Source organism: Pleurodeles waltl, chromosome 8 (assembly GCF_031143425.1).
Source record: "Pleurodeles waltl isolate 20211129_DDA chromosome 8, aPleWal1.hap1.20221129, whole genome shotgun sequence".
NCBI lineage: Eukaryota > Metazoa > Chordata > Amphibia > Caudata > Salamandridae > Pleurodeles > Pleurodeles waltl.
Genome location: NC_090447.1, coordinates 180,203,052 through 180,230,830, shown reverse-complemented (window position 1 = coordinate 180,230,830; position 27,779 = coordinate 180,203,052). Strand labels below are relative to the sequence as shown.

The 27,779-nt window shown below is 47.0% G+C and overlaps 1 protein-coding gene across 1 annotated transcript in view; it reads right to left on the bottom strand.

Annotated features, from left to right (window-relative positions):
• PAXBP1 (PAX3 and PAX7 binding protein 1) overlaps positions 1–27,779 on the bottom strand; it is a 336,981-nt gene that overhangs the window by 32,612 nt on the left and 276,590 nt on the right. Inside the window, exon 17 of the mRNA XM_069204024.1 lies at positions 1,785–1,939. Within this exon, the coding sequence (XP_069060125.1) occupies positions 1,785–1,939 (155 nt within the window). The remainder of the gene's footprint in view (positions 1–1,784; positions 1,940–27,779) is intronic.

Genomic DNA, 27,779 nt, shown 5'->3' with positions numbered 1-27,779 from the left:
AGGTTTCAGTGAAGTCAATATGTAGCTGGGAAACTCGTGTTGACCAGTGCCCAGTACATACCTGAAGGCCTTCCCTGTTCACTTGCAATGTCTAAGCAATTGAACAAGACATCACAGGGGCATATCTGCTCATGCAGATATGTGCTTAAATCTAATATAATGCAACATGCCTTAGGGCTCTAAGGCCTCCTGTGGGGTGACTTACTTATATTTAGATGCAGTGAGTAGGGCATGGCACATGTATTTTCACTCATTGCTTGCACCATGAAACTCAGTCTGCAATGGCAAGCTGTGTGAAATTTGTAGTGGGGACTTAGGGTGGCAGAATACATGCTGCAAGCCCTAGGGACCCTCTCTGGTACCCAGGCCCTGAGTACCATTTACTAGGAACTCACAGAGGTACTAGTGTGTGTGCCAATTGGGTACAATTTAGACCTTTTACTTTGTTTTTGGAAACAGCACTGGGGACCTGTTAGACAGGAACACAGTGCACCTCAGTCAAACACCCTCAGTACCAGTGAACAAAAAGAGTGGGTGACCAGGTCCAAAACAGGCACTGTCCAACATTCTCAACGTTTTCTCAGACCGAATCAGCAGACTGTAACATTAAGTGTAATATGTGAATCTAGAAAAAGTTCAAACTGGTAAATCTAATGTATTTTATGAACAGAGCCAATCTTGCTCTGCAAGCAAGGACCGAAAGGCTGTTCCCCAAAAATCTTATCACGTGGATGATTCAGCAGCTTTAAGCTGGTTTTAGCAAACTGTAGTACAGACACCAAAAGTTAAAAATAACAAGGATAAAGTTAAAAGAAAACAGTAAAGGGGTCAAAAGATGCTGACCCGATAGCTTGCCTTGCACAACCACATAAGCAACAGAAATAGGTTCCATGCAACAATGATGGGTAGAAAAGGAGAAAAAAACAACAACAAAAAACAGGTGATGGTTGAAGACGTATGGGGACTGTGAATCACAGCAGGGAGCAACAGTGAGGCCCTCAAATAGATAGCAAGGTACCAGTTATTTGGGAAGATGAGCACCGGAATGAAAAAAAAAAACTGATCATGTCGGCTGACATATCCAGTCTTAATACATTTTATGAGTTAACGCTCTTAAATAATAAAAAATTACAATGGTGCGGTTTAAAAAAAGATGTTGGCAAAGAAGGAAAATGTTCAAAATAATAAATACAACTAAATGCAAACATTCAGCAGTTCTGTGGTAAGTATGTATAGACAAGTTCACTGAAATTATGCAGTACAGGAGTACCAAATTATGCAGCAAAAAAAAACTGTGGGGCACTTTTGTCATTTTTTTATCCATATGAGATACAAACTTTTTAGTTATAATCTGGAGATCATGCAGCAGATGACGGATCATGTGGCAAATCCAAAATTATGCAAAAAAAGCCACGGCTGCAGAACTGCATAATTTCAGTGGCCCTGTGTATAGGTCCCTTCAGTTTCAAGTAATCTTGAGGATGGTGAATGAAGTGATGATATGCTTTTAAAAAATAATAAAATACAACACTAAATAACACATCGGGATGACGCACTGGTTTAACAGATTCAGAAAAAGCTTTTCAAATTCACACTAAACATAAAAATGGGCTGTCAGTAGATTGCAAAGTTACTTCGGTTGATGAAATATGGACAACTGTAAACAGTATAGTAGTGATCAAGCTGGTTATTTTTACATATACTTAGTATATCATCATAGAACCCATTATTAAAATACAAGTTTTACAAAGCACATTCAGACTAGGATTTTGAAGATGTCTTACCTTGCACTTCTTTTCTCTATATCTGAACAGCCAATGCAACCTCTGTAAACTACACCAGCCAAATGAACTAAGTACCGGCAGAAATTTTCTAATTGAGGAATAGTCTTCTCTCCTTTCAGATGAGTAAACCATTGTTTTGGAAAACAATCTATAACCTGAAAAAACAAATAGTGATACAATATCACTAGTACATAATGACTTCAGGTTGCATATAATTTTAACTTTTGAAAGACTGTGTTGTAGGTATCTTCATTGAATTCATAAACAGGATAATCCCCCCCCTTGGGAAAAGCATAGATGTCTTGAAACTAACATAACAGCTGTCATTTTCCAAAATGCAGGCCCAACTTCCAGAGCCTGAAGAGGCCAGTTCTTTAGAATTGGCCTCAGGAAATAACCATATTCAGACAATACAAAAGGCAACATCGCAACATCTATATGAAACTGACTGAAACATTGCAAGTGACATTAAAAACCTCTATATGGCACGCGATGAACAAAGGGAAAAAGGCCTTGTAAGGAAATGCCTCCTTGGCATGGTTGCCCCCTGACTTTTTGCCTTTGCTGATGCTATGTTTACAATTGAAAGTGTGCTGAGGCCTGCTAACCAGGCCCCAGCACCAGTGTTCTTTCCCTAACCTGTACTTTTGTATCCACAATTGGCAGACCCTGGCATCCAGATAAGTCCCTTGTAACTGGAACTTCTAGTACCAAGGGCCCTGATGCCAAGGAAGGTCTCTAAGGGCTGCAGCATGCCTTATGCCACCCTGGAGACCTCTCACTCAGCACAGACACCCTGCTTGCCAGCTTGTGTGTGCTAGTGAGGACAAAACGAGTAAGTCGACATGGCACTCCCCTCAGGGTGCCATGCCAGCCTCTCACGGCCTATGCAGTATAGGTAAGACACCCCTCTAGCAGGCCTTACAGCCCTAAGGCAGGGTGCACTATACCATAGGTGAGGGTACCAGTGCATGAGCATGGTACCCCTACAGTGTCTAAACAAAACCTTAGACATTGTAAGTGCAGGGTAGCCATAAGAGTATATGGTCTGGGAGTTTGTCAAACACGAACTCCACAGCACCATAATGGCTACACTGAAAACTGGGAAGTTTGGTATCAAACTTCTCAGCACAATAAATGCACACTGATGCCAGTGTACATTTTATTGTAAAATACACCCCAGAGGGCACCTTAGAGGTGCCCCCTGAAACTTAACCGACTATCTGTGTAGGCTGACTAGTTTTAGCAGCCTGCCACAGACCGAGACATGTTGCTGGCCCCATGGGGAGAGTGCCTTTGTCACTCTGAGGCCAGTAACAAAGCCTGCACTGGGTGGAGATGCTAACACCTCCCCCAGGCAGGAATTGTCACACCTGGCGGTGAGCCTCAAAGGCTCACCTCCTTTGTGCCAACCCAGCAGGACACTCCAGCTAGTGGAGTTGCCCGCCCCCTCCGGCCAGGCCCCACTTTTGGCGGCAAGGCCGGAGAAAATAATGAGAAAAACAAGGAGGAGTCACTGGCCAGTCAGGACAGCCCCTAAGGTGTCCTGAGCTGAAGTGACTCTAACTTTTAGAAATCCTCCATCTTGCAGATGGAGGATTCCCCCAATAGGGTTAGGATTGTGACCCCCTCCCCTTGGGAGGAGGCACAAAGAGGGTGTACCCACCCTCAGGGCTAGTAGCCATTGGCTACTAACCCCCCAGACCTAAACACGCCCTTAAATTTAGTATTTAAGGGCTACCCTGAACCCTAGAAAATTAGATTCCTGCAACTACAAGAAGAAGGACTGCCCAGCTGAAAACCCCTGCAGCGGAAGACCAGAAGACGACAACTGCCTTGGCTCCAGAAACTCACCGGCCTGTCTCCTGCCTTCCAAAGATCCTGCTCCAGCGACGCCTTCCAAAGGGACCAGCGACCTCGACATCCTCTGAGGACTGCCCCTGCTTCGAAAAGACAAGAAACTCCCGAGGACAGCGGACCTGCTCCAAGAAAAGCTGCAACTTTGTTCCCAGCAGCTTTAAAGAACCCTGCAAGCTCCCCGCAAGAAGCGTGAGACTTGCAACACTGCACCCGGCGACCCCGACTCGGCTGGTGGCGATCCAACACCTCAGGAGGGACCCCAGGACTACTCTAAGACTGTGAGTACAAAAACCTGTCCCCCCTGAGCCCCCACAGCGCCGCCTGCAGAGGGAATCCCGAGGCTTCCCCTGACCGCGACTCTTTGAATCCTAAGTCCCGACACCTGGGAGAGACCCTGCACCCGCAGCCCCCAGGACCTGAAGGACCGGACTTTCACTGGAGGAGTGACCCCCAGGAGTCCCTCTCCCTTGATCAAGTGGAGGTTTCCCCGAGGAACCCCCCCCTTGCCTGCCTGCAGCACTGAAGAGATCCCGAGATCTCTCATAGACTAACATTGCGAACCCGACGCCTGTTTCTACACTGCACCCGGCCGCCCCCGCGCCGCTGAGGGTGAAATTTCTGTGTGGGCTTGTGTCCCCCCCGGTGCCCTACAAAACCCCTCTGGTCTGCCCTCCGAAGACGCGGGTACTTACCTGCAAGCAGACCGGAACCGGGGCACCCCCTTCTCTCCATTCTAGCCTATGTGTTTTGGGCACCACTTTGAACTCTGCACCTGACAGGCCCTGAGCTGCTGGTGTGGTGACTTTGGGGTTGCTCTGAACCCCCAACGGTGGGCTACCTTGGACCAAGAACTGAACCCTGTAAGTGTCGTACTTACCTGGTAAAACTAACCAAAACTTACCTCCCCTAGGAACTGTGAAAATTGCACTAAGTGTCCACTTTTAAAACAGCTATTTGTGAATAACTTGAAAAGTATACATGCAATTTTGATGATTTGAAGTTCCTAAAGTACTTACCTGCAATACCTTTCGAATGAGATATTACATGTAGAATTTGAACCTGTGGTTCTTAAAATAAACTAAGAAAAGATATTTTTCTATACAAAAACCTATTGGCTGGATTTGTCTCGGAGTGTGTGTACCTCATTTATTGTCTATGTGTATGTACAACAAATGCTTAACACTACTCCTTGGATAAGCCTACTGCTCGACCACACTACCACAAAATAGAGCATTAGTATTATCTCTTTTTGCCACTATCTTACCTCTAAGGGGAACCCTTGGACTCTGTGCATGCTATTCCTTACTTTGAAATAGCACATACAGAGCCAACTTCCTACAGGCCTGAAAGCTTAAAAGTGTACAAAGCTGAAAAACATGCTCCTCCTTTAAGGGTCAGCAGGTTCCATCTCTACTCCAACTGTTCACTCTATAGGCAGTTTGCCTCACAGCTGCAATTCTTTTTGATGGACAAATGAAGAAATCTGAACTAACAGAATTACCATTCTCTGCTACAACAAATGACAACTGGGGAGGAGGGTGGGTTGGTAAATACATCAGTGAAGATAACGAACATTGCAGAACTAGGATTACAACTAAAATTGACACTTTCTAGGACCTTCACTTTCTGTCAAACACAGACTTAAATAGCAAGTTATCCCAAAACCTGTAGTTGTCAATCCATAGCATAACAGACAATTTTGTATGTATCACTGAGAAGCCGAACCTCATCTGAAGAGCTTTTTCAGAGCAGCTTAGCTAACTTAAGTGTTTGCTCTTGAATACTCATCTAAACAGTACTGTTTGGTGAAAGCAGGGGTTGAGTACTATGTAGCCAGCTTACACATCTGTTACTGGGAAATCCCTTAACTTAACTGCTGTAGCCTTTCTTTGTGCAGAATGGGCTATTGGTTGAATAGAAAGGGGTTTGTTGGCTAAATATTAACAAAAGGAAATACATAAGATGGCAATACAGAGAGGTGCAAAATTGACAAAATGTTCGCCAATTTGACGTCAGATTTTGGTCTTGTCCAGATAAAAAAAATTAAAACTGTCCTGACATACAGAGAATGGAGAAAGGCTGATGAAGTATCCACTAAGAATGTTACTTCCCAAGTAAGTGTAGGAAAGTGTCTGGTTTTGTCATGGTCACCCCCACTTTTTGGCACTGGTACTGATGTTTTTCGATTGATGTGTACTGGGTCCCTGCTAACCAAGCCCCAGTTCCAGCGCTCTTTTCCTAGAAACAAGGTAAAATGGTATAACTGCTACAATTGGCACACAGTTTAGCACTCCTGATAAGTCCCTAGTAAATGTTACACATGGTACCTAGGGAACGGGTACCAAAGAGGGTCCCCTAAGGGCTGCAGCATGCATTATCCACCCTAATTGACACCAATATAAACTGCATACAGAGTGCCAATGCAGGCTGTGTGACATGGTGCAAACCATGTGTGAAAACATGACATGGCACAGTTGTGCCATCCCCAAGTCACTGCATATAATATATGCAAATCACTCCTACAAAAGGCCTCATAGCCCTAAGGCAGGGTGCATTATGTTACAAGTGAGGGCATATCAGCAGGAGCAGATATGCCACTGTGTTGTCTAGTTCAATTACTAGATGGTACAAGTGATCAGGAAAGCCATCATAAGTATATGTACTGGGCAATGGTCATCACGAGTTTTCCAGCTACATGATGGTTTTACTGAAACCTATGGTGTTTGGTATCAACCACCTCACCTAAGTAAATCCATACTGATGTCAGTACTGGATTTATTAGGACATGCACCCAGAGGGCACCTTTGAGGTTTCCCCTGAAACCTACTTGTGTTTTAGTGTGCTGGCTGACTGGTCTCGACCAGCCTACCACCAGAAATCAGTTTCTAACCTCCTGTAGGTGAGAGCCAGCACTCTCTGAGGTCAGGAAACAATGCCTGCCCTGAAAAAGGTGTTATTGCCTCCTCCAGCAGGATGGCTAGTGAATCTGTGTACTAAGGTCAGAGCCTTCGAAGTCCGTGCCACCTTTAATATGCGACCTGACTTCCTCAAGACCTGGAGAATGTCACCCCCTGCACTGAGAGCCATTTGACACCAGAACAAGTGGGAAATTAGTTATGCAAGTAGGCGTGTAGCACCTCCAGGCTAGTCACATCCCTATGTTGGGCTACCTGATGTGCGTCACAAAAGTTTCTACCATCTTGGTTTGGTGGAAATTAAAACTCTGGGTCAGGAAAATGCTCATTCCCCACAAGAAATTGTAATATAAGGGGCACAATCACCCCCGGGGTAAGTAGCCCATTAGGTACTACTTTACACTCCCCTTAACCACCCCTAAATTGAGTATTTAGGGGCCCCCTGATACCTGTAGTTGATATTGGCTGGACTAAAGAAGAAAGACCAATAGAGCCGTGAAAAGCAAGAACTGAGGGGCAACAATGGACCTGGCCCCAACTCCGCCTGCCTGCTGCCCCCGACAATGGTGCCAAAGACAACTCGCCCTGCAGCTGTTCTGCTTCCAAAAGCCTGAGAGGACTGCCAGCACTTGGGAATCAGGATCTCCCATGGAGTAGCTGAGCTTCTTCCCTGCACCCACCAAAAAAGACTCACAAGGACTCTGGACCGCCAAAATCGACACTGGACAGTATCATCTGCATCCGTGCCCACTAGCCAGAGTTAGAAGTAGGCCAACGGTGCCAGAATTTTCAGATACGGCAGTGACTTTTTCATGGCTTAGCCACACACCAAGGAAATCAACTGATGTCTTTTACTAAGGAATGGGAAATTCTAATGTACAAAAATAAGTGCCCCCTGACACAGGATTCTACTCTACCCTGCTTGTTGCAGTATCACATGGCTGTGATGTGTATGAGAAAACCTGCAGCAGCCTCCCTTTCATGGATGGCAACCGGGTCATAGCCTGAACATCCTGGACTTGTTGCCCTAGCGGGAAAGCCTTAAACTCCACTGTGTCAACAACTGATCCAATAAATGACAGATGAGACTGGTTCATTAATAACGAACACCAAAGATGGCAAGACATTTGTAGTCCAGCAGTGGACCATGATGGACAGTGGCGAACCTGCCTTCAAGAGCCAGTGGTTCAGGTACGGGAATAGCTCCCAGCCTCTGAAGATGGGCAGTGATCAACCAAAGCGCACTGGTGTGGCTGAAGCACAGCAAACTGAAAATGCTCTGTCCCACTTTGAACCACATAGAACGTGTAATGGATTGCAGGATGGGCATATGAAAATGCATGTGCTGCAGGCTTCAAGGACAACATCCAGTCGCCAGGGTTCAGAGCAGTCAGCATGTGGGTCACCTTGAGCTTTTTGAAATTGTCCTTCTGCAGAAAGGCATTCAGAGGTCAAAGGTCCAAGAATCTCCATCACCCTCCAGAGAGAGAAGATAGAGAGTTCAACAACGCTTCCCTATTTCCAAGTCCAGAACCCTCTTCATTGTATCTTTGAGGAGTCACAATGGCACATCCTGTAACAAAATGGAGAGATGCTAGCCTCAAATCTGTTTTGGCTTGAGAGGAATTATGGGTGGGGCAGAAAGAAAGGTAGGGCATAACCATTTTCAACGTTCTGTCAAATCCACCTGTCAAAAGTGATAGATCGCCATCCTAGGCGGAAATGCTGAACCCTACACCCTCACATGGTGAGTGTGCAGCCCTAAGGGCAAACTAAAGTGGTCTGATGAACGCTGCATCAGTGAAAGAGGAATTGGAAGACTGGTGTCACTGAAGGACCACACAATGTCTACCAAACCCATGCCCATAGCCTCTAAAGGACTGGGGTGCCTGGTGCACTGGTTGATGGAAGACTGTCTGACCATATTCCAGCCCTACAGAACAGCCTCTAACTTTCTGAACTAATGTGGAAACTCTTTGGAAGGGGTCAATAGTTGCAAAAAGCTCTCCTTAGCTCTACTGTTCTTAAACCACTTCAATGCAGCCTGCTTTTTTATCGAAAAAGCTGGGCACATCAAAAGGTTTATCCATGCGGGAGTACCGCACATAGGGGATCCTGTGGAACGCATCCAGGTGTGTTAATGATGTATAAAACTAGTACACAGCACTTCAGGCAATCTGTAATATCCAAACCAGTGTGGATGACATACTTATATGTGCCCTGTCCATTATGAATATTCTGGTCCAGAGAGGCTCTATGGGCTTCTGGGACTGCCGGCAAGATCTTGCTGGCAATGCAGGACAAGACATGTTTAAAATGATTCAGCAAACAAACATTTAGGGATCACAATTCTAGACTTGTGGAAGAAAACATGCGCTTGTCAAAAGCCTTAATTCTATTGGATTCCCTGTTCAGAGGAGACGTTTTAAATAATTTAGGATTCACCTTACCTTATTGTGCAGGCCAGGCCTGCACAATAAGGCTCTCTGGGGTAGTGACCAGGCACTAGTCTATGATGTCTGGCTAGCTGCCTATTAACAGGAGGGCAAGAAGAAAATAAGTTACTTACTTGTAACTGTAGTTCTCCAGTATTGGAATCTTTCATAGATTCACATGCTTGAATCCTTCCCCGTCGTCGAGATGGGAGCCCCTGGTACATCACAACAGCTATATGTACAGGCGACTACAAAGAAAAAAGGCCTAAGCCTTCACTTTAGTAGCCTATCCTCATCATTATGAGCAAAAGGACCGAAACAAGACCCAGCCAATCAGGCCTCCCCTCCCTCTAGAACCCTCCTGAGAGGAGCTCCCTTCCCTCAGATTTTCTCAAGCAAGAGTATAAGAGTATCTGAAGAAGACAGGAGAAGGTGAGCTTACAATCTATGAAAGATTCCAATACTGGAGAACTACAGTTACAGGCAAGTAACTTATTTTCTTACTCCAGTATTGGAACTTTCATAGATTCACATGCTTGAATCAGAATAGCAAGCAGTAATGAAGCACATTGTATTGTATAACATTGAAGCATACGTATAGTTATTATTAATACATGCACACACGAATTGTAGGAAGTTGGCTCTGTATGTGCTATTTCAAAGTAAGGAATAGCATGCACAGAGTCCAAGGGTTCCCCTTAGAGGTAAAATAGTGGTAAAAATAGATAATACTAATGCTCTATTTTGTGGTAGTGTGGTCGAGCAGTAGGCTTATCCAAGGAGTAGTGTTAAGCATTTGTTGTACATACACATAGACAATAAATGAGGTACACACACTCAGAGACAAATCCAGCCAATAGGTTTTTATATAGAAAAATATCTTTTCTTAGTTTATTTTAAGAACCACAGGTTCAAATTCTACATGTAATAGCTCATTCGAAAGGTATTGCAGGTAAGTACTTTAGGAACTTCAAATCATCAAAATTGCATGTATACTTTTCAAGTTATTGACAAATAACTGTTTTAAAAGTGGACACTTAGTGCAATTTTCACAGTTCCTAGGGGAGGTAAGTTTTGATTAGTTTTACCAGGTAAGTAAGACGCTTACAGGGTTCAGTTCTTGGTCCAAGGTAGCCCACCGTTGGGGGTTCAGAGCAACCCCAAAGTCACCACACCAGCAGCTCAGGGCCGGTCAGGTGCAGAGTTCAAAGTGGTGCCCAAAACACATAGGCTAGAATGGAGAGAAGGGGGTGCCCCGGTTCCGGTCTGCTTGCAGGTAAGTACCCGCGTCTTCGGAGGGCAGACCAGGGGGGTTTTGTAGGGCACCGGGGGGGACACAAGTCCACACAGAAATTTCACCCTCAGCAGCGCGGGGGCGGCCGGGTGCAGTGTAGAAACAGGCGTCGGGTTTGCAATGTTAGTCTATGAGAGATCTCGGGATCTCTTCAGCGCTGCAGGCAGGCAAGGGGGGGATTCCTCGGGGAAACCTCCACTTGGGCAAGGGAGAGGGACTCCTGGGGGTCACTTCTCCAGTGAAAGTCCGGTCCTTCAGGTCCTGGGGGCTGCGGGTGCAGGGTCTCTCCCAGGCGTCGGGACTTTAGGTTCAAAGAGTCGCGGTCAGGGGAAGCCTCGGGATTCCCTCTGCAGGCGGCGCTGTGGGGGCTCAGGGGGGACAGGTTTTGGTACTCACAGTATCAGAGTAGTCCTGGGGTCCCTCCTGAGGTGTTGGATCGCCACCAGCCGAGTCGGGGTCGCCGGGTGCAGTGTTGCAAGTCTCACGCTTCTTGCGGGGAGCTTGCAGGGTTCTTTAAAGCTGCTGGAAACAAAGTTGCAGCTTTTCTTGGAGCAGGTCCGCTGTCCTCGGGAGTTTCTTGTCTTTTCGAAGCAGGGGCAGCCCTCAGAGGATGTCGAGGTCGCTGGTCCCTTCGGAAGGCGTCGCTGGAGCAGGATCTTTGGAAGGCAGGAGACAGGCCGGTGAGTTTCTGGAGCCAAGGCAGTTGTCGTCTTCTGGTCTTCCGCTGCAGGGGTTTTCAGCTGGGCAGTCCTTCTTCTTGTTGCAGGAATCTAATTTTCTAGGGTTCAGGGTAGCCCTTAAATACTAAATTTAAGGGCGTGTTTAGGTCTGGGGGGTTAGTAGCCAATGGCTACTAGCCCTGAGGGTGGGTACACCCTCTTTGTGCCTCCTCCCAAGGGGAGGGGGTCACAATCCTAACCCTATTGGGGGAATCCTCCATCTGCAAGATGGAGGATTTCTAAAAGTTAGAGTCACCTCAGCTCAGGACACCTTAGGGGCTGTCCTGACTGGCCAGTGACTCCTCCTTGTTATTCTCATTATTTTCTCCGGCCTTGCCGCCAAAAGTGGGGCCTGGCCGGAGGGGGCGGGCAACTCCACTAGCTGGAGTGTCCTGCTGGGTTGGCACAAAGGAGGTGAGCCTTTGAGGCTCACCGCCAGGTGTGACAATTCCTGCCTGGGAGAGGTGTTAGCATCTCCACCCAGTGCAGGCTTTGTTACTGGCCTCAGAGTGACAAAGGCACCCTCCCCATGGGGCCAGCAACATGTCTCGGTTTGTGGCAGGCTGCTAAAACTAGTCAGCCTACACAGATAGTCGGTTAAGTTTCAGGGGGCACCTCTAAGGTGCCCTCTGTGGTGTATTTTACAATAAAATGTACACTGGCATCAGTGTGCATTTATTGTGCTGAGAAGTTTGATACCAAACTTCCCAGTTTTCAGTGTAGCCATTATGGTGCTGTGGAGTTCGTGTTTGACAGACTCCCAGACCATATACTCTTATGGCTACCCTGCACTTACAATGTCTAAGGTTTTGTTTAGACACTGTAGGGGTACCATGCTCATGCACTGGTACCCTCACCTATGGTATAGTGCACCCTGCCTTAGGGCTGTAAGGCCTGCTAGAGGGGTGTCTTACCTATACTGCATAGGCAGTGAGAGGCTGGCATGGCACCCTGAGGGGAGTGCCATGTCGACTTACTCGTTTTGTCCTCACTAGCACACACAAGCTGGCAAGCAGTGTGTCTGTGCTGAGTGAGAGGTCTCCAGGGTGGCATAAGACATGCTGCAGCCCTTAGAGACCTTCCTTGGCATCAGGGCCCTTGGTACTAGAAGTACCAGTTACAAGGGACTTATCTGGATGCCAGGGTCTGCCAATTGTGGATACAAAAGTACAGGTTAGGGAAAGAACACTGGTGCTGGGGCCTGGTTAGCAGGCCTCAGCACACTTTCAATTGTAAACATAGCATCAGCAAAGGCAAAAAGTCAGGGGGCAACCATGCCAAGGAGGCATTTCCTTACACAACCCCCCCCCAAACGAAAGAGGATGAGACTAACCTTTCCCAAGAGAGTCTTCATTTTCTAAGTGGAAGAACCTGGAAAGGCCATCTGCATTGGCATGGGCAGTCCCAGGTCTGTGTTCCACTATAAAGTCCATTCCCTGTAGGGAGATGGACCACCTCAACAGTTTAGGATTTTCACCTTTCATTTGCATCAGCCATTTGAGAGGTCTGTGGTCAGTTTGAACTAGGAAGTGAGTCCCAAAGAGGTATGGTCTCAGCTTCTTCAGGGACCAAACCACAGCAAAGGCCTCCCTCTCAATGGCACTCCAACGCTGCTCCCTGGGGAGTAACCTCCTGCTAATGAAAGCAACAGGCTGGTCAAGGCCATCATCATTTGTTTGGGACAGAACTGCCCCTATCCCATGTTCAGAGGCATCAGTCTGCACAATGAACTGCTTAGAATAATCTGGAGCTTTGAGAACTGGTGCTGAGCACATTGCTTGTTTCAGGGTGTCAAAGGCCTGTTGGCAGTCCACAGTCCAGTTCACTTTCTTGGGCATTTTCTTGGAGGTGAGCTCAGTGAGGGCTGTCACAATGGATCCATATCCCTTCACAAACCTCCTGTAGTACCCAGTCAAGCCAAGGAATGCCCTGACTTGAGTCTGGGTTTTTGGAGCTACCCAGTCCAGAATGGTCTGGATCTTGGGTTGGAGTGGCTGAACTTGGCCTCCACCTACAAGGTGTCCCAAGTAAACCACAGTTCCCTGCCCTATCTGGCATTTGGATGCCTTGATAGAGAGGCCTGCAGATTGCAGAGCCTTCAAAACCTTCCTCAGGTGGACCAGGTGATCCTGCCAGGTGGAGCTAAAGACAGCAATATCATCAAGATAAGCTGTGCTAAAGGACTCCAAGCCAGCAAGGACTTGATTCACCAACCTTTGGAAGGTGGCAGGGGCATTCTTTAAACCAAAGGGCATAACAGTAAACTGATAATGCCCATCAGGTGTGGAGAATGCTGTCTTTTCTTTTGCCCCAGGTGCCATTTTTATTTGCCAGTACCCTGCTGTCAAGTCAAAGGTACTTAGGAATTTGGCAGCACCTAATTTATCAATGAGCTCATCAGCTCTTGGAATTGGATGAGCATCTGTCTTGGTGACAGAATTGAGCCCTCTGTAGTCCACACAAAACCTCATCTCTTTCTTTCCATCTGTGGTGTGAGGTTTGGGGACTAAGACCACTGGGCTAGCCCAGGGGCTGTCAGAGCGCTCAATGACTCCCAATTCCAGCATCTTGTGGACTTCCACCTTGATGCTTTCCTTAACATGGTCAGACTGTCTAAAGATTTTGTTCTTGACAGGCATGCTGTCTCCTGTGTCCACATCATGGGTACACAGGTGTGTCTGACCAGGGGTTAAGGAGAAGAGTTCAGGAAACTGTTGTAGGACTCTCCTACAATCAGCTTGCTGTTGGCCAGAGAGGGTGTCTGAGTAGATCACTCCATCTACTGTACCATCTTTAGGGTCTGATGACAGAAGATCAGGGAGAGGTTCACTCTCTGCCTCCTGATCCTCATCTGTTACCATCAACAGATTGACATCAGCCCTGTCGTGGAAGAGCTTAAGGCGGTTTACATGGATCACCCTTTTGGGGCTCCTGCTTGTGCCCAGGTCCACCAAGTAGGTGACCTGACTCTTCCTCTCTAGTACTGGGTAAGGGCCACTCCATTTGTCCTGGAGTGCCCTGGGAGCCACAGGCTCCAGAACCCAGACTTTCTGCCCTGGTTGGAACTCAACCAGTGCAGCCTTTTGGTCATACCAAAACTTCTGGAGCTGTTGGCTGGCCTCAAGGTTTTTGGTTGCCTTTTCCATGTACTCTGCCATTCTAGAGCGAAGGCCAAGTACATAGTCCACTATGTCCTGTTTAGGCTCATGGAGAGGTCTCTCCCAGCCTTCTTTAACAAGGGCAAGTGGTCCCCTTACAGGATGACCAAACAGAAGTTCAAAGGGTGAGAACCCTACTCCCTTCTGTGGTACCTCCCTGTAAGCGAAAAGCAGACATGGCAGGAGGACATCCCATCTCCTTTTGAGTTTTTCTGGGAGCCCCATGATCATGCCTTTTAATGTCTTGTTGAATCTCTCAACTAAGCCATTAGTTTGTGGATGGTAAGGTGTAGTGAATTTATAAGTCACTCCACACTCATTCCACATGTGCTTTAGGTATGCTGACATGAAGTTGGTACCTCTGTCAGACACCACCTCCTTAGGGAAACCCACTCTGGTAAAGATACCAATGAGGGCCTTGGCTACTGCAGGGGCAGTAGTCGACCTAAGGGGAATAGCTTCAGGATACCTGGTAGCATGATCCACTACTACCAGGATATACATATTTCCTGAGGCTGTGGGAGGTTCCAGTGGACCAACTATGTCCACACCCACTCTTTCAAAGGGCACCCCCACCACTGGAAGTGGAATGAGGGGGGCCTTTGGGTGCCCACCTGTCTTACCACTGGCTTGACAGGTGGGGCAGGAGAGGCAAAACTCCTTAACCATGTTGGACATATTGGGCCAGTAGAAGTGGTTGACTAACCTCTCCCACGTCTTGGTTTGTCCCAAATGTCCAGCAAGGGGAATGTCATGGGCCAATGTTAGGATGAACTCTCTGAACAGCTGAGGCACTACCACTCTCCTAGTGGCACCAGGTTTGGGGTCTCTGGCCTCAGTGTACAGGAGCCCATCTTCCCAATAGACCCTATGTGTTCCATTTTTCTTGCCTTTGGACTCTTCAGCAGCTTGCTGCCTAAGGCCTTCAAGAGAGGGACAGGTTTCTTGTCCCTTACACAGCTCTTCCCTTGAGGGTCCCCCTGGGCCTAAGAGCTCAACCTGATAAGGTTCAAGTTCCACAGGCTCAGTTCCCTCAGAGGGCAGAACTTCTTCCTGAGAAGAGAGGTTCCCTTTCTTTTGCTGTGTTGCAGTTGGTTTCCCAACTGACTTTCCTGTTCTCTTGGTAGGCTGGGCCATTTTTCCAGACTCCAGCTCTACTTTTTCACCCTGTGCCTTGCATTGTGCTCTTGTTTTCACACACACCAGTTCAGGGATACCCAGCATGGCTGCATGGGTTTTTAGCTCTACCTCAGCCCATGCTGAGGACTCCAGGTCATTTCCAAGCAGACAGTCCACTGGGATGTTTGAGGAGACCACCACCTGTTTCAGGCCATTGACCCCTCCCCATTCTAAAGTAACCATTGCCATGGGATGTACTTTTCTCTGATTGTCAGCGTTGGTGACTGTGTAAGTTTTTCCAGTCAGGTATTGGCCAGGGGAAACCAGTTTCTCTGTCACCATGGTGACACTGGCACCTGTATCCCTCAGGCCCTCTATTCTAGTCCCATTAATTAAGAGTTGCTGTCTGTATTTTTGCATGTTAGGCGGCCAGACAGCTAGTGTGGCTAAATCCACCCCACCCTCAGAAACTAGAGTAGCTTCAGTGTGGACCCTGATTTGCTCTGGGCACACTGTTGATCCCACTTGGAGACTAGCCATACCAGTGTTACCTGGATGGGAGTTTGGAGTGGAACCCTTCTTGGGACAGGCCTTGTCTCCAGTTTGGTGTCCATGCTGTTTACAGCTATGACACCAGGCCTTTTTGGGATCAAAGTTTTTACCCTTGTACCCATTGTTTTGTGAAGAGGCTCTGGGCCCACCCTCCTGTGCAGGTTTTTGGGGGCCTGTAGAAGACTCTTTACTATTTTTAGTTTTGGTTGTCTCATCACCCTTCTGCTGGGGAGTCTTTGTGACCCCTTTCTTTTGGTCACCCCCTGTTGAAGTCTTGGACACCCTTGTCTTGACCCAATGGTCCGCCTTCTTTCCCAATTCTTGGGGAGAAATTGGTCCTAGGTCTACCAGATGCTGATGCAGTTTATCATTGAAACAATTACTTAACAGGTGTTCTTTCACAAATAAATTGTACAGCCCATCATAATTACTTACACCACTGCCTTGAATCCAACCATCTAGTGTTTTCACTGAGTAGTCAACAAAGTCAACCCAGGTCTGGCTCGAGGATTTTTGAGCCCCCCTGAACCTAATCCTGTACTCCTCAGTGGAGAATCCAAAGCCCTCAATCAGGGTACCCTTCATGAGGTCATAAGATTCTGCATCTTGTCCAGAGAGTGTGAGGAGTCTATCCCTACACTTTCCTGTGAACATTTCCCAAAGGAGAGCACCCCAGTGAGATCTGTTCACTTTTCTGGTTACACAAGCCCTCTCAAAAGCTGTGAACCATTTGGTGATGTCATCACCATCTTCATATTTAGTTACAATCCCTTTGGGGATTTTCAACATGTCAGGAGAATCTCTGACCCTATTTATGTTGCTGCCACCATTGATGGGTCCTAGGCCCATCTCTTGTCTTTCCCTCTCTATGGCTAGGATCTGTCTTTCCAAAGCCAATCTTTTGGCCATCCTGGCTAACTGGATGTCCTCTTCACTGGAGTTATCCTCAGTGATTTCAGAGTTGTTGGTCCCTCCTGTGAGGGAACCAGCATCTCTGACTATTATTTGTGGAGTCAGGGCTTGAGAAGCCCTGCTCTCCCTAAGTAGGACTGGAGGGGGGGAATTTCCCTCCAAGTCACTATCTTCATCCTCTGAGTTGCCATCCTCAGAGGGGTTGGCCTTTTCAAACTCTGCCAAAAGCTCCTGGAGCTGTACTTTGGTAGGTTTGGGGCCCATTGCTATTTTCTTTAGTTTACAGAGTGACCTTAGCTCTCTCATCTGTAGATGGAGGTAAGGTGTGGTGTCGAGTTCCACCACATTCACATCTGTGCTAGACATTATGCTTCTAAAAGTTGGAATACTTTTTAAGAAACTAAAACTGGTTCTAGAATCTAATTCAAACTTTTACAAACTTTTAAACTCTAAAAGAAATGCTAAACAGGATCTAACACAAGGCCCTAGCAGGTCTTTTAAGAATTTAGAAAACTTTTCAAATTGCAAAAATCAATTTCTAATGACAATTTTGGAATTTGTCGTGTGATCAGGTATTGGCTGAGTAGTCCAGCAAATGCAAAGTCTTGTACCCCACCGCTGATCCACCAATGTAGGAAGTTGGCTCTGTATGTGCTATTTCAAAGTAAGGAATAGCATGCACAGAGTCCAAGGGTTCCCCTTAGAGGTAAAATAGTGGTAAAAATAGATAATACTAATGCTCTATTTTGTGGTAGTGTGGTCGAGCAGTAGGCTTATCCAAGGAGTAGTGTTAAGCATTTGTTGTACATACACATAGACAATAAATGAGGTACACACACTCAGAGACAAATCCAGCCAATAGGTTTTTATATAGAAAAATATCTTTTCTTAGTTTATTTTAAGAACCACAGGTTCAAATTCTACATGTAATAGCTCATTCGAAAGGTATTGCAGGTAAGTACTTTAGGAACTTCAAATCATCAAAATTGCATGTATACTTTTCAAGTTATTGACAAATAACTGTTTTAAAAGTGGACACTTAGTGCAATTTTCACAGTTCCTAGGGGAGGTAAGTTTTGATTAGTTTTACCAGGTAAGTAAGACGCTTACAGGGTTCAGTTCTTGGTCCAAGGTAGCCCACCGTTGGGGGTTCAGAGCAACCCCAAAGTCACCACACCAGCAGCTCAGGGCCGGTCAGGTGCAGAGTTCAAAGTGGTGCCCAAAACACATAGGCTAGAATGGAGAGAAGGGGGTGCCCCGGTTCCGGTCTGCTTGCAGGTAAGTACCCGCGTCTTCGGAGGGCAGACCAGGGGGGTTTTGTAGGGCACCGGGGGGGACACAAGTCCACACAGAAATTTCACCCTCAGCAGCGCGGGGGCGGCCGGGTGCAGTGTAGAAACAGGCGTCGGGTTTGCAATGTTAGTCTATGAGAGATCTCGGGATCTCTTCAGCGCTGCAGGCAGGCAAGGGGGGGATTCCTCGGGGAAACCTCCACTTGGGCAAGGGAGAGGGACTCCTGGGGGTCACTTCTCCAGTGAAAGTCCGGTCCTTCAGGTCCTGGGGGCTGCGGGTGCAGGGTCTCTCCCAGGCGTCGGGACTTTAGGTTCAAAGAGTCGCGGTCAGGGGAAGCCTCGGGATTCCCTCTGCAGGCGGCGCTGTGGGGGCTCAGGGGGGACAGGTTTTGGTACTCACAGTATCAGAGTAGTCCTGGGGTCCCTCCTGAGGTGTTGGATCGCCACCAGCCGAGTCGGGGTCGCCGGGTGCAGTGTTGCAAGTCTCACGCTTCTTGCGGGGAGCTTGCAGGGTTCTTTAAAGCTGCTGGAAACAAAGTTGCAGCTTTTCTTGGAGCAGGTCCGCTGTCCTCGGGAGTTTCTTGTCTTTTCGAAGCAGGGGCAGCCCTCAGAGGATGTCGAGGTCGCTGGTCCCTTCGGAAGGCGTCGCTGGAGCAGGATCTTTGGAAGGCAGGAGACAGGCCGGTGAGTTTCTGGAGCCAAGGCAGTTGTCGTCTTCTGGTCTTCCGCTGCAGGGGTTTTCAGCTGGGCAGTCCTTCTTCTTGTTGCAGGAATCTAATTTTCTAGGGTTCAGGGTAGCCCTTAAATACTAAATTTAAGGGCGTGTTTAGGTCTGGGGGGTTAGTAGCCAATGGCTACTAGCCCTGAGGGTGGGTACACCCTCTTTGTGCCTCCTCCCAAGGGGAGGGGGTCACAATCCTAACCCTATTGGGGGAATCCTCCATCTGCAAGATGGAGGATTTCTAAAAGTTAGAGTCACCTCAGCTCAGGACACCTTAGGGGCTGTCCTGACTGGCCAGTGACTCCTCCTTGTTATTCTCATTATTTTCTCCGGCCTTGCCGCCAAAAGTGGGGCCTGGCCGGAGGGGGCGGGCAACTCCACTAGCTGGAGTGTCCTGCTGGGTTGGCACAAAGGAGGTGAGCCTTTGAGGCTCACCGCCAGGTGTGACAATTCCTGCCTGGGAGAGGTGTTAGCATCTCCACCCAGTGCAGGCTTTGTTACTGGCCTCAGAGTGACAAAGGCACCCTCCCCATGGGGCCAGCAACATGTCTCGGTTTGTGGCAGGCTGCTAAAACTAGTCAGCCTACACAGATAGTCGGTTAAGTTTCAGGGGGCACCTCTAAGGTGCCCTCTGTGGTGTATTTTACAATAAAATGTACACTGGCATCAGTGTGCATTTATTGTGCTGAGAAGTTTGATACCAAACTTCCCAGTTTTCAGTGTAGCCATTATGGTGCTGTGGAGTTCGTGTTTGACAGACTCCCAGACCATATACTCTTATGGCTACCCTGCACTTACAATGTCTAAGGTTTTATTTAGACACTGTAGGGGTACCATGCTCATGCACTGGTACCCTCACCTATGGTATAGTGCACCCTGCCTTAGGGCTGTAAGGCCTGCTAGAGGGGTGTCTTACCTATACTGCATAGGCAGTGAGAGGCTGGCATGGCACCCTGAGGGGAGTGCCATGTCGACTTACTCGTTTTGTCCTCACTAGCACACACAAGCTGGCAAGCAGTGTGTCTGTGCTGAGTGAGAGGTCTCCAGGGTGGCATAAGACATGCTGCAGCCCTTAGAGACCTTCCTTGGCATCAGGGCCCTTGGTACTAGAAGTACCAGTTACAAGGGACTTATCTGGATGCCAGGGTCTGCCAATTGTGGATACAAAAGTACAGGTTAGGGAAAGAACACTGGTGCTGGGGCCTGGTTAGCAGGCCTCAGCACACTTTCAATTGTAAACATAGCATCAGCAAAGGCAAAAAGTCAGGGGGCAACCATGCCAAGGAGGCATTTCCTTACACGAATGCATCTATATACAAACCTATACACACACACATATGGAAAATGTCACTTATCCAGTGTACATCTGTTCGTGGCATGTTCAGCTGCAGATTCACATGCTGTGCACTGTTCCTGCCATCTAGTGTTGGGCTCGGAGTGTTACAAGTTGTTTTTCTTCGAAGAAGTATTTTCGAGTCACAGGAACGAGTGACTCCTCCCTTTCGGCTCCATTGCTCATGGGCATCGACTCCATCTTGAATTGTTTTCCCGCATAGGGTGAGGTAGGAGTGGTAGAATGAGAATAGTAAAGATGTCCATGCAATGGAATAGATATGTATGTATATAGTTTATTCTAAAGGAATGTTTATTTACAAATATACAATTTCTAATTGCAACTTAAACTGCTACAGGCTCCTGGGGAGGTGGGAGGGCGCATATGAATCTGCAGCGGAACATGCCACAAACAGATGTACACTGGGTAATGAAAATGTCACTTACCCAGTGTACATCTGTTCGTGGCATCAGTCGCTGAGATTCACATGGTATGCATGAGCTCGCCATCTGGTGTTGGGTCGGAGTGTTACAAGTTGTTTTTCTTCGAAGAAGTGTTTTCGAGTCACGGGACCGAGTGACTCCACCTTCTGTGCTCATTGCGCATGGGCGTCGACTCCATCTTCGATTGTTTTCCCCGCAGAGGGTGAGGTAGGAGTTGTACTATAGTAATAGTGCCCGCGCAATGAAAAATGTAAGTATGTACCTATTAAAGGATTAAGTAATATATATACAAATGTACAAAATTGAAGGTAACTTCTGAACTGCTACAGGCTTCCGGGGAGGTGGGTGGGTCCATGTGAATCTCAGCGACTGATGCCACGAACAGATGTACACTGGGTAAGTGACATTTTCAGTTCGATGGCATCTGTCGCTGTAGATACACATGGTATGCATAGACTAGTAAGCAGTTAGTTCCCCATAAGCGGTGGTTTAGCCTGTAGGAGTAGAAGTTGTCTGAAATAGAGTTCTTAATACAGCTTGACCTACTGTAGCTTGTTGTGCGGATAGCACATCTATACAGTAGTGTTTGGTGAATGTGTGAGGCGTAGACCAAGTGGCTGCCTTACATATTTCTTGCATTGGGATGTTTCCTAAAAAGGCCATTGAAGCACCTTTTTTCCTTGTTGAATGTGCCCTGGGAGTAATGGGCAGTTGTCTTTTTGCTTTAAGGTAGCAGATTTGGATGCATTTAACTATCCATCTGGCTATACCTTGTTTTGATATTGGGTTACCTGCATGAGGTTTTTGGAATGCAATAAATAGCTGTTTAGTTTTTCTGATGTTCTTCGTTCTGTCAATGTAGTACATTAATGCTCTTTTGACATCTAATGTATGTAGTGCTCTTTCAGCCACAGAATCTGGCTGTGGGAAGAATACTGGTAATTCTACCGTTTGATTTAGATGGAATGGAGAAATAACTTTTGGTAAAAATTTTGGATTAGGTCGTAGGACGACCTTATTTTTATGTATTTGTATAAAAGGCTCTTGTGTTGTGAACGCTTGAATTTCACTTACTCTTCTTAGAGATGTAATGGCGATGAGAAAGGCAACTTTCCAGGTGAGGAATTGTATTCCGCAAGAGTGCATGGGTTCGAAGGGTGGGCCCATGAGTCTTGTTAGAACCACGTTTAGGTTCCATGAAGGAACAGGTGGTGTTCTTGGTGGTATAATTCTTTTAAGCCCTTCTATGAATGCTTTGATAACTGGTATCCTATACAAGGAAGTTGAATATGTAGTTTGCAGGTATGCAGATATTGCTGCAAGGTGTATTTTAATAGAAGAGAAGGCTAGCTTTGCTTTTTGTAAATTGAGCAAGTAATTTACTATATGTTTTGGAGTTGCCTCTAGTGGTTGTATCTGATTATGATGGCAGTACCAAACAAATCTTTTCCACTTACTTGCGTAGCAGTGTCTAGTGGATGGCCTTCTGGCCTGCTTTATGACTTCCATACACTCTTGGCTAAGTTGTAAGTGTCCGAATTCTAGGATTTCAGGAGCCAGATTGCTAGATTCAGCGATGCTGGGTCCGGGTGTCTGATCTGTTGGTTGTGTTGCGTTAACAGATCTGGTTTGTTGGGCAGTTTGATGTGTGGTACTACAGACAGATCTAGCAGTGTTGTGTACCAGGGTTGTCTTGCCCACGTTGGTGCTATTAAAATGAGTTTGAGTTTGTTTTGACTCAATTTGTTTACTAGGTAAGGAAGGAGAGGGAGAGGAGGAAAAGCGTAAGCAAATATTCCTGACCAGTTCATCCATAGGGCATTGCCTTGGGATTGCTTGTGTGGGTATCTGGACGCGAAGTTTTGGCATTTTGCGTTCTCTTTTGTTGCAAATAAGTCTATTTGTGGTGTTCCCCAGAGTGTGAAGTAGGTGTTCAGAATTTGTGGGTGGATTTCCCATTCGTGGACTTGCTGGTGATCTCGAGAGAGATTGTCTGCCAGCTGATTCTGGATCCCCGGAATAAACTGTGCTATTAGACCAATTTGATGGTGGATTGCCCACTTCCATATTTTTTGAGCTAACAAGCTTAACTGCGTTGAATGTGTTCCTCCTTGTTTGTTTAGATAATACATCGTTGTCATGTTGTCTGTTTTGACAAGGATGTATTTGTGGGTTATGATTGGTTGGAAAGCTTTTAGTGCTTGAAAAACTGCTAATAATTCTAGATGATTTATATGCAGTTTTGTTTGATGTATGTTCCATTGTCCTCTTATGTTGTGTTGATTGAGATGTGCTCCCCACCCTGTCATGGAAGCATCTGTTGTTATTACGTACTGTGGCACTGGGTCTTGGAAAGGCCGCCCTATGTTTAAATTTATACTGTTCCACCATAGAAGCGATAGGTAAGTTTGGCGGTCTAGCAACACCAGATCTAGAAGGTGACCCTGTGCTTGAGACCACTGTGAGGCTAGGCACTGTTGTAAGGGCCTCATGTGCAGTCTTGCGTTTGGGACAATGGCTATGCATGAGGACATCATGCCTAGGAGCTGTAGTATTGTTCTTGCTTGTATTGTTTTGTTTGGAGACATGTGTTGAATGACCCTGTTGAAATTGTGGATCCTTTGTGGAGTTGGCGTTGCTACTCCTTTTGTCGTGTCTATTATGGCTCCTAGATATTGCTGTACTTTGCTTGGCAGAATGTTTGATTTTGCAAAGTTGACGGTGAACCCTAAATTGTAGAGGGTTTGTATGACTTGATTTGTGTGGTTTGAGCATTGTGTGAGCGAACTGGTTTTGATTAGCCAGTCGTCTAGATACGGGAACACATGTATTTGCTGCCTTCTGATGTGTGCAGCGACTACTGCTAGGCACTTTGTGAATACTCTTGGAGCGGTTGTTAAACCAAAAGGCAATACTTTGAATTGGTAATGTATTCCTTTGAATACAAACCTTAGATATTTCCTGTGTGATTGATGGATTGGTATATGGAAATATGCGTCCTTGAGGTCTAGGGTTGTCATGTAGTCGTGTTTTCTGAGCAATGGTAACACTTCTTGTAGTGTGACCATGTGAAAGTGGTCTGATTTGATGAATGTGTTTACTACCCTGAGGTCTAGAATTGGTCTCAGTGTTTCGTCCTTTTTTGGTATCAAGAAGTACAGTGAATAAACTCCTGTGTTTATTTGTGTGCTTGGTACTAATTCTATTGCATTTTTTTGCAGTAGTGCTTGAACTTCTATCTCTAGAAGTTGTGAATGGTATTTTGATAAATTTTGTGATTTTGGTGGTATGTCTGGAGGGAATTGCATGAATTCTATGCAATAACCATGTTGGATAATTGCTAGGACCCATGTATCTGTAGTTATCTTGTCCCATGCTTCGTAATATTGATGTATCCTCCCCCCCACTGGTGTTGTGTGGGAGGGGTGAGTGACGTGTGAGTCACTGCTTGTTGGTAGTGGTTTTGGGGCTTTGAAATCTTCCTCTATTCCTAGGAAATTGCCCCCCTCTATACTGGCCCCGAAAACCTCCCCTGTACTGTCCCTGGTAGGTGGGCGGTGCGGACTGTGAGGTGCTAGCTTGTGTGGCCTGACCCCGAAACCCTCCTCTAAAAGGTGTTTTGCGGAAGGTGTTATAAGATCCTCTGCTCTGCGGGGAGTAGAGTGCGCCCATGGCCTTGGCAGTGTCAGTGTCCTTCTTGAGCTTTTCTATAGCTGTGTCGACCTCCGGACCGAACAGAAGTTTCTCGTTTACTGGCATGTTAAGCACTGCCTGCTGAATTTCTGGCTTGAATCCAGACGTTCTGAGCCATGCGTGCCTACGGATGGTAACCGACGTATTAATGGTTCTTGCGGCCGTGTCTGCTGCATCCATGGAGGAGCGTATTTGATTGTTGGAAATGTTTTGACCCTCCTCAACAACCTGTTTTGCTCTTTTTTGCAGATCTTTTGGGAGATGTTCAATGAGATGCTGCATCTCATCCCAGTGGGCTCTGTCGTATCGCGCTAGCAGCGCTTGTGAATTTGCGATGCGCCACTGGTTTGCTGCTTGGACAGCAACCCTCTTCCCGGCTGCATCGAACTTCCTACTTTCTTTATCTGGGGGAGGTGCATCCCCAGAAGTGTGTGAGTTTGCCCGTTTTCTGGCAGCCCCTACCACCACAGAGTCTGGTGGCAGCTGAGAGGTGATGAAGACAGGGTCCGTAGGAGGCGCCTTATACTTTTTGTCCACCCTAGGCGTCACTGCCCTACTTTTAACTGGCTCCTTGAAAATGTCCTTTGCATGGCGTAGCATGCCTGGGAGCATCGGCAGGCTTTGGTAGGAGCTGTGGGTTGAGGAGAGGGTGTTAAATAAAAAATCATCCTCTACTTGTTCCGAGTGTAGTTCCACATTATGGAATAGAGCTGCTCTAGCCACCACTTGTGAGTAGGCTGTGCTGTCTTCCGGTGGTGATGGCCTAGTTGGGTATGTGTCTGGGCTGTTATCAGACACTGGTGCGTCGTACAAGTCCCACGCATCCTGATCTTGGTCGTCGTGGCTCATGGCGGTGTGAGCTGGCGAATGTGACGGGGTGTAAGTTGGCGAAGCCGGAGTTACAGGTGGAGGCGAGGGAGGAGGTGTTACCTTTTGTGTTGTTTCTTGCTGAGGAGTAAACTGAAGCGTTCTCTTTCGTTTGACAGGTGGAAGGGTACTGATCTTCCCAGTCCCCTGCTGAATAAAGATACGCTTTTGCGTGTGATCCACGTCAGTGGATTGCAGTTCTTGTTCAAATCTATGTTTCTTCATTTGAGAAGACATAGAATGCTCTTCGGTATAGGAGCCAGAAACAGGGTCTGATGTTGCTTTTTTCGGCTCCGAAAGCCCTGTCGATTGTTTTTTCGGCTCCGAGGTAACCTTCCTCTTTTTCTGTGCCGAAAATTCTTGGCCTCTATGGTCTTCGGCGCCACTGTCTCGGCGTCGATCGGTGTCGACACCGAACTCTCGGTGTCGATGCTTCTGTTTAGCACTCTCTCGGTCCCGAGGAGGCTGCGTGCCGGTGTCTCGACCGAAGTCGGACGATCTCGACACTGAATGGGCCTTTTTCGGTGCCGATTGTTGGTCACCGAGAATTTGGGTGGAGCCATGGCCGGTTGGCAGTGGCGTCCCCTGGGCCTTCTTTCCTTTTTTAAGGTTTGATCTCGACGTCTTACTCACAGTTCTTGTAGAGTGTAGCTCGTCGGAGTCTGAATCCTGGATGGAAAAGGATTCCTCCTGTTCTTCTTCTGTCTCGAACTGTCGACGCTCTTTTGGCGTGGACGCCATCTGCAGTCTTCTCGCTCGACGGTCGCGCAGAGTTTTTCGGGACCGGAACGCCCGACAGGCCTCGCAGGATTCTTCACTGTGCTCGGGTGACAGGCACAGATTACAGACCGAGTGCAGGTCCGTATAAGGATATTTGTTGTGGCATTCGGGGCAGAATCGAAACGGGGTCCGATCCATCGGCGTTGTCCTCCACGCGGTCGGGCCGACTAGGCCCCGACGGGGTGCCGAAATCTACCCCGAAGGGCACCGAAGCGCTTCGATGTTCAACGCGTCGTCGTATGTGTCTATCTCTAACCGGATCGCAACGATACCGTCGAAAATCTTCCGTCTTCAGCTATCTTTCCGTTCCGAAACTCGGAGCGACATGAACACGTCCGAACCCGATGGCGGAAAGAAAACAATCGAAGATGGAGTCGACGCCCATGCGCAATGAGCACAGAAGGTGGAGTCACTCGGTCCCGTGACTCGAAAACACTTCTTCGAAGAAAAACAACTTGTAACACTCCGACCCAACACCAGATGGCGAGCTCATGCATACCATGTGTATCTACAGCGACAGATGCCATCGAACGTGACATTTTCCGTTCGATGTCATGTGTAGCTGCAGATACACATGCTGTGCATAGACTACAAAGCAGTAATCCTCCCAAAAGCGGTGGTCAGCCTGTAGGAGTTGAAGTTGTTTGAAATAATGTTCTTACTACAGCCTGTCCTACTGTGGCTTGTTGTGTTGCTAACACATCTACACAGTAGTGTTTGGTAAACGTATGAGGTGTGGACCAAGTGGCTGCCTTACAAATCTTTGTCATTGGTATGTTACCTAGAAAGGCCATTGTTGCTCCTTTCTTTCTAGTGGAGTGTGCCTTTGGTGTAATGAGTAGTTCTTTTAGCTTTTAGGTAACAAGCCGGTATACATTTAACTATCCATCTGGCTGTACCTTGTTTGGGTACAGGGTTACCAGCATAGGGTTTCTGGAATGCGACTAACAATTGTTTAGTTTTACAAAATGGTTTTGTTCTGTCTATATAGTACATTAGAGCTTTTTTTATGTCTAATGTATGCAGTGCTCTTTCTGCTACTGAGTCTGGCTGTGGGAAGAAGACTGGAAGTCCCACGGTGAAGGGACCTTTGGTAGAAATTTTGGATTTGTGCAGAGAACCACTTTATGCTTGTGTACTTGGATAAAGGGTTCCTCAATAGTGAAAGCCTGTATTTCGCTAACTCTTCGTAGTGAAGTGATAGCCACTAGAAATGCCACTTTCCAAGTTAAGAATTGGATTTGACAAGAATGCCTGGGTTCAAAAGGTGGGCCCATGAGTCGTGTAAGTAAAATATTAAAATTCCACCAGGGTACTGGTGGTGTTCTTGGCGGTAGGATCCGCTTTAGTCCTTCCATGAAGGCTTTAATAACTGGTATTCTAAATAGTGATTTTGTGTGTTTAATCTGCAAGTAAGCAGAGATTGCAGTGAGATGAATTCTGATGGAAGAAAAAGTGAGATTTGCTTTTTGTAGGTGTAGTAAATAACCCACAATGTCTTGTATGGAGGCATGTAACGGCGTGATTTTGTTTGCTTGGCAGTAGAAAACAAACCCTTTCCATTTATTAGCATAGCAATGCCTGGTGGTAGGTTTTCTTGCCTGTTTATTGACTTCCATACACTTATTTGGAAGATTTAGATAGCCAAACTCTAAGACTTCAGGAGCCAGATTGCTAGGTTGAGCGTTGCTGGATTGGGGTGCCTGATCTGTTGTTTGTGTTGTGTTAACAGATCTGGTCTGTTAGGGAGTTTGATGTGAGGTACTACCGAGAGGTCCAACAGTGTGGTGTACCACGGTTGGCGAGCCCACGTTGGAGCTATGAGTATTAGTTTGAGTTTGTTTTGACTCAGTTTGTTGACTAGAAAAGGAATGAGTGGGAGAGGGGGAAAAGCGTAAGCAA